The sequence below is a fragment of the Oratosquilla oratoria genome, chromosome 19 (assembly GCF_046742065.1).
Source record: "Oratosquilla oratoria isolate Oo_2021 chromosome 19, ASM4674206v1, whole genome shotgun sequence".
NCBI classification, from domain to species: Eukaryota; Metazoa; Arthropoda; class Malacostraca; order Stomatopoda; family Squillidae; genus Oratosquilla; species Oratosquilla oratoria.
In genome coordinates, this window is record NC_134795.1 from 57,768,534 (window position 1) to 57,778,533 (window position 10,000).

The 10,000-nt window shown below is 37.1% G+C and overlaps 1 protein-coding gene across 2 annotated transcripts in view; it reads right to left on the reverse strand.

Annotated features, from left to right (window-relative positions):
• LOC143035922 (beta-alanyl-bioamine nonribosomal peptide synthetase ebony-like) overlaps positions 1-10,000 on the reverse strand; it is a 104,573-nt gene that overhangs the window by 9,339 nt on the left and 85,234 nt on the right. For both annotated transcript variants that reach the window (XM_076203138.1, XM_076203137.1), the window contains 4 exons: positions 7,761-7,848; positions 6,673-6,879; positions 3,837-3,999; positions 3,540-3,659 (listed from right to left, as the gene is read on the reverse strand). In XM_076203138.1, the coding sequence (XP_076059253.1) occupies positions 3,540-3,659; positions 3,837-3,999; positions 6,673-6,879; positions 7,761-7,848 (578 nt within the window). The remainder of the gene's footprint in view (positions 1-3,539; positions 3,660-3,836; positions 4,000-6,672; positions 6,880-7,760; positions 7,849-10,000) is intronic.

Genomic DNA, 10,000 nt, shown 5'->3' on the forward strand with positions numbered 1-10,000 from the left:
TTCCTGACTAAGAAGGATATAAACGTGAAGAGTGTCACATATGGGAAGAATAGAGTAGAGATGATTATGATAGAAGTAGAAGATAGAGATAAGAAGAGCAGAAAGTTTGTAATAAACTACGTGTCCCCAAAAACAGCCTCTTGGGAAGAGAATGAACATAAAAGCATGTTAGAAGACACAAGAATAACACTAAACGAGATAATGGAAGATGGAGGAAGAATAGTTATGATGGGCGACTATAATTGCAAAGAAATATGCCGGGAAGAGATGACCGTAAAGGGTGGAGAAGACTCATGGGGAAGTGTTCTACTTGAGATGATTATTGACCACACAATGACACAATGGATCCAAGAGAACACTAGGTATAGAAATGAAGAAGAACCATCGAGACTAGACCTAATAATCACATCAGAACCTAAAATAGTGGAAAAGATAGAATACCAGGCACCAATAAGCAAAAGTGACTACATATTGATAGAACCAGAACTAAATGAGAAAAAATACATGAAAAGAAATGAACAATATAGAAAAGGAAGATTGATAAACAAAAAAAAACAAAATTTGATAAAATAAGAGAATTCTTCCAAAATTAAAACTGGGAAATAATACAAAAAGAAGATACCAAATTAGAATATAAATGGAATATTTTTACAAAAATCTATATAAAAAAGGAGTAGAAAAGTATGTCTGAAGACAAAAACAAGAAAAAGAATATGTAAAATGCTGGTACAATAAAAGTTGTAGGGAGATAAAAGACAAAAGAGACAAAGCCTGGACCAAATTGAAGAAAAACAAAAGACCAGAAAAATGGAAAATATATACTTGTTATAGAAATGAATATGTACAAACGTGCAGAGAGGAAAAGAGAAAATATGAAAAAGATGTCATAGAAAAGTGTAAAGATCAACCAAAACTATTCTACAGATTTGTAAACAACAAACTGAAAAACAAACAAGATTTGGAGAAATTAAGACAAGGAGGAGTTGAATACACAGAGGAAATTGAAATGGCGGAAATTATGAACAAACATTTTAAATCAGTGTTTACAAGGGAGAACATACAACCTGAAGAGATCGAATGGAAAGAGAAAGTCCTCCCATGAAAAAAAATAGAAGTAACAAAGAATGAAATATTGAAACACTTGAGTAATCTTGATGTCAGAAAATCGCATGGACCAGATGAAATAGCAAACTGGATTTTGAAAGAATGCAGGAATGAACTGGCAGACATAATACATAGCATAATAAACAGTTCCTTGAAAGAAGGAAAAGTTCCAGAAGATTGGAAAAAAGCAAATATAGTACCTATATATAAAGGAGGAAATAAAGAAGACCCTACCAACTATAGGCCAGTCTCTCTAACAAGTACAATAGCAAAAATTTGTGAAAGAATTGTCAAAAATAGATGGGTAAAATATTTAGAAAAAACAACGTGCTAAATCCAAGGCAATTTGGATTCAGACAAGGACGATCATGCGTCACCAATTTAATATGTTTCTATTCAAGGCTAATAGATGTAATACAACAAAGAGTTGGATGGGCTGATTGTGCATTTCTAGACCTAAAAAAGGCTTTTGACAAAATACCACAGAGGAAGTTGCTTAAGAAATTAGAAACTGAAGGAGGAATACAGGGCAAACTGCTAAATTGGATGGAAGACTTTTTGCAAGAAAGAAAAATGAGAGTAGTGATAAGAGACCAGCACTCAAAATGGGATGAAGTAATAAGCGGTGTTCCACAAGGAACAGTTCTGGCCCCAATAATGTTTGCTATATATATTAATGATATGGATGAAGGAATTGAAAGCTATATGAGCTTCTTTGCAGATGATGCAAAACTATTGAAAAAAGTGAACACGGAAGAAGATTGTGAATCACTACAGAGAGATCTAAATAAAGTACAGGAATGGAGTAGGAAGTGGGAGATGGAGTTCAATACAAAGAAGTGTAGTATAATGGAAATTGGAAAAAGTAAAAACAGAATAACAGGATCATATAAATTGGGAGAAGAAGGAATAAAAAAAGTAGAAAATGAAAAGGACCTGGGAGTCATTATTATGAATGATATGTCACCTGAGAAACATATAAATAAGATTTTTGGAGAAACCTATAATTTAATATGAACAATCAAAGTTGCATTTACATACCTGGATGAAGAAATGGTGAAGAAAATTCTAATCACCCTGAGAAGACCAAGATTAGAATATGCAGCAACGATATGGTCACCAAGTGCAAACCTTTTTATAAAAAAAAAATTGAAAGAATACAAAGAGCGATTACAAAATTGGCACCAACACTCTCAAAACTATCATATGAAGAGAGACTAGCAAAACTTGAACTACAGACACTAGAGCAAAGAAGAGAGAGAGGAGATTTGATAGCTATTTACAGAATCATGAAAGGCATAGAAATTACTGATAGAGAGAATCTGATAAAATGGGATGACAGAAATACAAGAGGACATGGAAAGAAAATAAAAAAAGACAGCTATAGAAGAGACCTGAAAAGGAACAGCTTTTCTCACAGAGTAATAGACAGTTAGATGAAAATGTGGTGTGTACAAAAATTATACACAAATTTAAAAAGTCTAAATAAAATGAGATATGAAGACAGGACATCATGAGCATAACTCCCCTTCCCCTAAAATATAACTAGGTAAATACAACTAGGTAAATACACCTTCTACCTATTAAAGTCAATGAAAGTGGCATTTGACTATTTGGATGAAGAAATTATTTTAAAAATATTAGTTACACTAATAAGACCAAAACTGGAGTATGCAGCGCCATTACGGATACCCAGTACTAAAAAGAATATAAAGAAATTAGAAAGAATACAGAGAGCAACAACAAAGTTGGCACCAGCTCTTTCCAAATTAACATACGAACAAAGATTATCGAAACTAGAACTACCAACACTGAAGCAGAGAAGAGAAAGAGGTGATCTACTGACTATCTATAGAATCATGAAAGGAATGGAAATCCTTGATAGGAATGATCTACTAAAATGTGACAATGGAAAAACAAGAGGACACGAAAAGAAACTCAAAAAAGATAACTATAGAAGAGATATGAAAAACAGCTTCCCACACAGAGTGCTGGATATCTGGAATAATTTAGATAAAGAAACAGTGTCTGCAAACACTACTCAAGATTTTAAGAAAAAACTTGATGCTGAAAGATACAAAGACGGGTCGACCCATGAGCATAATACAACTAGGTAAATACAACTAGGTAAATACACACACACACACACACACACACACACACATACACACACACACACATGTAAATATATTCACATAAATTGACACGTTATTTCCTTTAAAAAATGTGGCTTGCTACAACTGACATGGCTTTGCCCTACCAAGGATTTCTCACTTCCCACTGTATGGCGCAGGATGGTGAGTTTCTATTCCGTTAGCCTGACTGTTACATGTCCTCGCATCATCATCACCCTTTACTCGTTCCCTCTCCCTCGATGCACACACACATACCTAATACATACAAACATATTTCACCAACAAAAACTCCTCGCTCACCTAAGATCCTGATTGATAAGTTCTGGCCAAGCCTCTGACAGGAGGTCCTTGTAGTCCTCCTCCGTCGTGTCGACCCATTGCTCGAGGTCGCCCTTCTTCTGGAAGCTCTCCGCGAGGATACTGAAGGAGGAGGTAAGTATAGGCACAAGTTGTCATCGATCTCAGACCAAAAGAAAAGAGTTGTGTTCTGGTTTTGCTCTAAGAATTCTTTGACAGTGAGGGTATAGTAACAAACTCCCTCTCCCTACTTAATCCCAAGGGGCAAAGTAACAAAAGTGAGAACTTGCGGGTGCTCACTTGATGACGCGCTCTTTGTACTCCTCCTTGAGGGGCTTGGTGACGTAGTGGTGCTCGTCCTGGAGCTGAGAACCCTCGGCGGGATCCCTGCCCTCGCCCTCGACTCGCGTCATCTTCCTCAGCACGTCCTTCAACCGCTCCGCTCTCAGGAAGTCCGACATGCCTGGGAAGGGTAGGGAGAGCGGTTGGTGGGGTCTAAGGGACGGGGGGAACACTGATTAAGGTTAATGGATGGAATGATCTTACTTAATATTTCAGTTTCAAAAAGATCATTCCCTCCAACATCATATGGCTGCGGTACATTGATGATGACATCCTATGTTTGTGGCCCATTCAAGTTAACATAAGTGATTTTTTATCTAAACTTAACAATTATGTCAGTTCTATTAAGTTCACGGTGAAAGTCAGTTGAAGTTTAGTGTATATCGCAAACCTACCAATGTTTGTTCATGTATACACTATTATTCCTCACACCCTGATGGCGTAAAACTATTTGTTTTTTCTTCGATGTTCCTTAGGGCTTTACGCATTTGCAGCCCAGAGTACATCGATGATGAAATAAGATATATATACGATATTGGTACGATAAGCTGCGATACCCTAAACATCTTCTTGATACAGCTTATAATTATGCCAAAAGAAACTTTTATAACCCTAGATCATTTCAAACTTGTAATAAGAATAACATATTAGTTTTACCGTACCAAGAGAACCTGCAAAGCATCCCAAGTTTATTACGTAGTTTTAATAATAATGTAGTTTTTAACAATAAGAACCAGGCCCGTGCAGAGGGGGGGGGGTGCTGGGGGTGCCCGAGCACCTGCCCCTTTGCCCTGCGCCCCAAATTATTTCTCACAGGCTTTTTCCATTTTCTTACCATTCAGAAATTATAATGTGGAAAATGATGTTAAACCCTACCGGATAGTTGCCAAATACGAATAATATAAAAGAGTAAAGTGTCCAGTTTCCTGCCCAAAGCACCTGCCCCTTGCAATGTCTGTACACGTTACTGATAAGAACACTGTAAGACAATTGCTCATAAATAATTCCGTCAATGGTGATAAAAGGTGTGTGTACAAAGTACCTTGTAAATTATGTAATCAGTTTTAAATTGGCCAGACTGCTAAAACACTCAAAACACGAATTAATCAACACAAGAAATACGTTAGAGAGGGAAACCAATCTAGCGGTATATTCAACCACATGAACAATTTTAACCACCCAGTTGACTGGGATAACGCTAAAGTCATCACATATAACAATAACATCACAGAAAGAAATTTAATTGAATGCAGTTGGATCAAATCTAGTAAAGAAATAATTGTTAATCTCCATCAAGGTTTGTATGAAGTAGTTATGTTTGCCAAGAAATTTCAGTTATTTTAAATTGTAATGTACCAGTTGTGAGCAATTGTCCCATACTTGTTGGTTACTAAGACAGCAGTGAAAGTCACGTGTACTTCTTCCACTACCTCTCCGAATTCCTTCTTCACCATGTCTCACTCAGTCATATATTCTGTACCTTGTTTCTTCCTTTTATAATTCCTTCTTTGTATCAGCACTGAAATGTTATTATACGAAAGCGCTTTGCTTCGTTAGTATATTTTTCCAGGCTGGTAAAACATTGTAAGGCCAATGGATGGGCATTTGTCGACAACTGGGATCGCTTTTAAGGTAAGAATCATCTATATACAAGGGATGGGGTACACTTGTCGCCCAGAGGATTTCAGCTCCTTGCTGAATCCCTTGAGCGAAAAGTAGGCATCCTACATTTTTTTTTATTTTTTTTTATTTTTTTTTGTAGATTACGTGGGAGATGGGGGTGGGGGGAAAGTATCGAAATATAATTTAGGCAATAGAAACAGCTCAGACAGGGACTGTGAAAAGAATCACTAAAGCAGGTGGAGGGAGGATAAAATTAAAGTTTACTATACAAATAGCAGAAGCGTAATAAACCAATATTTTTTTTTTTTTTTTTTTTTTTTTTTTTTTTTTTTTGCTGCGAGGTACGTAGAGAATTTTGATATTATAACCATTACTGAATCCTGGATCAACATGGCTGATAAACACTTCCTTCCGAAAGTCGAAATAGAAGGATATAAGTTTTTTCACAAGGACAGGGTTGGCAGTAGTGGCGGAGGAGTAGCACTTTTCGTTAAAAATACAATAAACTGTATTATCAACAATTCGATTAAGGAAAAGAACAGTACGGAATCTATTTGGGTGGAGATTATAGGCAAGAAAAAGAAAGTTATCATTGGAGCCCTATATAGACCTCCTAACCTCAGCATTGAGCAGACTGATCCCCTGATTCATGAAATTCGCAGAACGTCCCAGTACAAAAACGTTGTGATCATGGGAGATTTTAATTATAGAAACATTGACTGGGAAATTTTAGTAGGAGATCAGGAAGCAAAAAAATTCTTAGATGTGGTGCAGGATAATTTCCTAAAACAAATGATTACCGATCCTACGAGGGGAGAAAATACTCTGGACTTACTTTTAACTAATAATGAGCACCTAATGAGTAACGTAAAAGTGGGAGATAGTCTAGGCTCTAGCGATCATCAAGAAATAAGATTTAATATTATTTGGGAGAGAGAGAGAGAGAGAGAGAGAGAGAGAGGGAGAGAGAGAGGGAGGGGGGGGGGAGACTGGGTGGTGGAAGAAAATGAAGATAGTTTATGATAGTTTATTTTCCTCTATGTTGCGACCAACATTGTCCATATACATCCAGAAGTCGAATTTAGTGTAGCACCAATCACACCCTGCCCCGATGATTAAATACAGTTGACTTTTATTAAATTAGTACCTTGGGTGTCCCCCAGGTACTCACCCACGTGGTAGCCCAGGTCCCGCAGGGAGGTGACAGTGAGAACGGCGTTGAGGGAGTTTCCTCCGGCATCGAAGAAGTTTGTCCCCAGCTGGATCGGGTGACGCGCCGAGGGCCCCAGTATCCGACTGATGGTCTGCAGAAGAGCCTTCCCCTCGTCTTCCTTGTCCTCAGGGCAGCCGGTCAAGTCCAACTTGAGACATTTGGTAGCTGACGGGGAAACAGAAGGACATAAGAGCGAGGGAGACTGCATGAGACCAGAAGGCCTACACTAGGTGGTTCCATGTCCTTTACCACTTATCATCCCCATCCATAAAGCTATATCAACAGAAGAACATAAGAATGGAGCAGACTGTAAGAGGCCATAAGGGCTACACCAGACAATTCCATATCTGTTACATAAGAACAGAAGAGCATAAGAATAGAGGAGACTGCGAGACCCTAAGGCCTACACTAGGCACTTCCATGTCCCTTACCTCCTGTCATCCCTATCCATTAAGTTATCTTCTCTTAAAACAGCCAATTGTATCAAAGCTCACTACATGGTTACTAAGTTTATTCCATTCGCTAACTACTCTCTTAGTAAACCAATTCTTGCCTGTTTCCTACTGAAACGTAAATTAAATTTGACCCTTAAGAGTCCCGCTCTGTTGACTTAGAAAGAGGTTGGGGATGGAAGGGAGAGTGACCTAATTAATACCAAGAAAAAATGACCCATTTTGGCCTTCAAGAAGGTGAGGCTCCTGGGATCAACAAGAACGATGTAGGCAAGGTCATCATATTAATAGAGCAGTGCAGGACTCGTAGTAATGGTCTTAAATTTGATGATTTTAGATTTAAGGTGGAAATATCCAAGAACTGGCTTACCAACAGAGTGGTTACTGAATGGAATAAACTCAGTAACCATGTAGTGAACGGTGAAATTATCGGTTGTTTTAAGAGAAAGTTAGATCATTGTATGGATGGGGATGACACGTAGTAAGGGACATGGAACTGCCTAGTGTAGACCTTAGGGCCTCTTACAGTCTCCTCCATCCTCATGGTCTTATGCGCAGCTGAAGATCAGGACAAAGGGACCTTCGGGAACTTACTGTTGGCTTCCTTCTCGAACATTCGAAGGAGCTTTTGTCGATCCACTTTGCCGTTGACCAGCAACGGCAAGTCGTCCACCCGGAACAGCTGCCGAGAAGAAAATGTTAATAACACTAATAATGGCAACGACAACAACAACAACAACAATAATAGTAATGATAATAACAATAATAATAATAATAATAACAATAATAACAATAATAATTATAATAATAATAATAATAATAATAATAATAATAATAATAATAATAATAATAATAATAATAATAATAATAATAATAATAATAATAATAATAATAATAATGATAATAATAATAATAATAATGATAATATAATGATAATAATAATAATAATAATAATGATGATGACGATGATAATAATAATAATAATAATAATAATAATAATAATGATAATAATAATAATAATAATAATAATAATAATAATAATAATAATAATAATAATAATAATAATAATAATAATAATAATAATAATACCAATAATGGGCTGGTAGTCAGGTGTGGGTCACAGAGGGTAATATGTATACCTTAGGTCAGGTCTGGGTCACGAAGGGTAATACGCATACCTTAGGTCAGGTCAATTGGGGGCGAGGGCCCGACAGTCAGGTCAGTAATTTAGATAAAATGTATAACAATCTAACTGATCTAATTATAAATGCACAAAACACATTTATCCCCCTAAAGTCAATACGGAAAAATAGTAATACTCCCAAATGGATGACGGACAGATTGAAACATGAGATCGGAATGAAAAGAGGACTTTACGTAAAAATGAAAAACGGGGAATCACACCTTAGATTAAGATATAACAAAATGGCAAAGCTGGTTAAAAGGAATACACGCTCAGCGAAACGTAATTATGAAATCAAGGTTGCCAGTCAAGCAAAATCCAACCCAAAGGGTTTCTTTCACCTCTATAGAACAAAAAATAAAGAAAGAATAGGACAAATTAAAAACGATGAAAATGTCATGATTGAATCTGAAGAAAAAATGAGTGAGGAGTTTAACAATTATTTTCTATCGGTGTTTACTAATGAGAGGTTAGATGAAGTACCTGACTGCGATCCGATTTTCAGAGGGAATGAAGAAAGTAGTCTAACTAATATCAGCATTAGTAAAAAAGAAGTAGTCAAACAGATTGACAGACTTAAAGCTACAAAATCTCCGGGTCCAGACGAGATTTTTCCAAGAATGCTTAAAGAGTGTAAATTTGAAATCTGCGACCAGTTAACTATAACATTCAATAAATCGGTAGACACTGGTTCTGTTCCAAAAGCTTGGAGGCAGGCAAACGTTGTTCCTGTTTTTAAGAAGGGAGATGGATCGTCTATATGCAACTACAGGCCAATCAGTTTGACATCGGTTATAGGAAAAATGCTTGAATCAATAATAGTAAATAGACTCAGAGAACACATTGAAGGGCATAATTTAATTCGTGATTCACAGCATGGTTTCTCCAAGGGTAAGTCATGTGTAACTAATCTTCTATCCTTTTACACTAAGGTATATAAGGCGTCAGACAACAATGAAAATTACGATGTTATTTACCTTGACTTTAGCAAAGCATTCGACAAAGTGCCACACCAGAGACTACTAAATAAAATCAAAGCCCATGGCATAGGAGGAAAAGTGTTAGAATGGATTAGAGCTTGGATTAGTAACAGAAAACAGCGGGTCACCATAAATGGAATAAAATCTAGGTGGGGCAATGTTACTAGCGGGGTCCCCCAGGGCTCGGTTTTGGGTCCCTTGTTGTTCAATATGTATATAAACGACTTAGACGATGGGTTGAATAGTGATGTTAGTAAGTTTGCGGACGACACTAAAATAGGACGCCTAATTAGGTCAGGAGACGACGCCCAGATTCTGCAGGATGATCTTGATAAACTGTTAACATGGTCGGTGAAATGGCAAATGAACTTCAATATCTCTAAGTGTAGCGTGTTAAACGTAGGGCTACACAACCCCGAAAATAGATACAACTTAGATAACACGTTTTTAGACAAATCTGAGTGCGAGAGGGACTTGGGAGTTCTGGTGAGTCCGGACCTTAAAACCAGGAAGCAGTGCATTAGCGCCAGAAATAAAGCTAACAGTGCATTAGGCTTCATTGCTAGGACGGTAACGAATAGAAGTGCAGAGGTAATTATTAAACTCTATCTAGCGATAGTTAGACCCATCCTTGACTATGCGGTACAGTTTTGGTCTCCGTCCTACAGAAT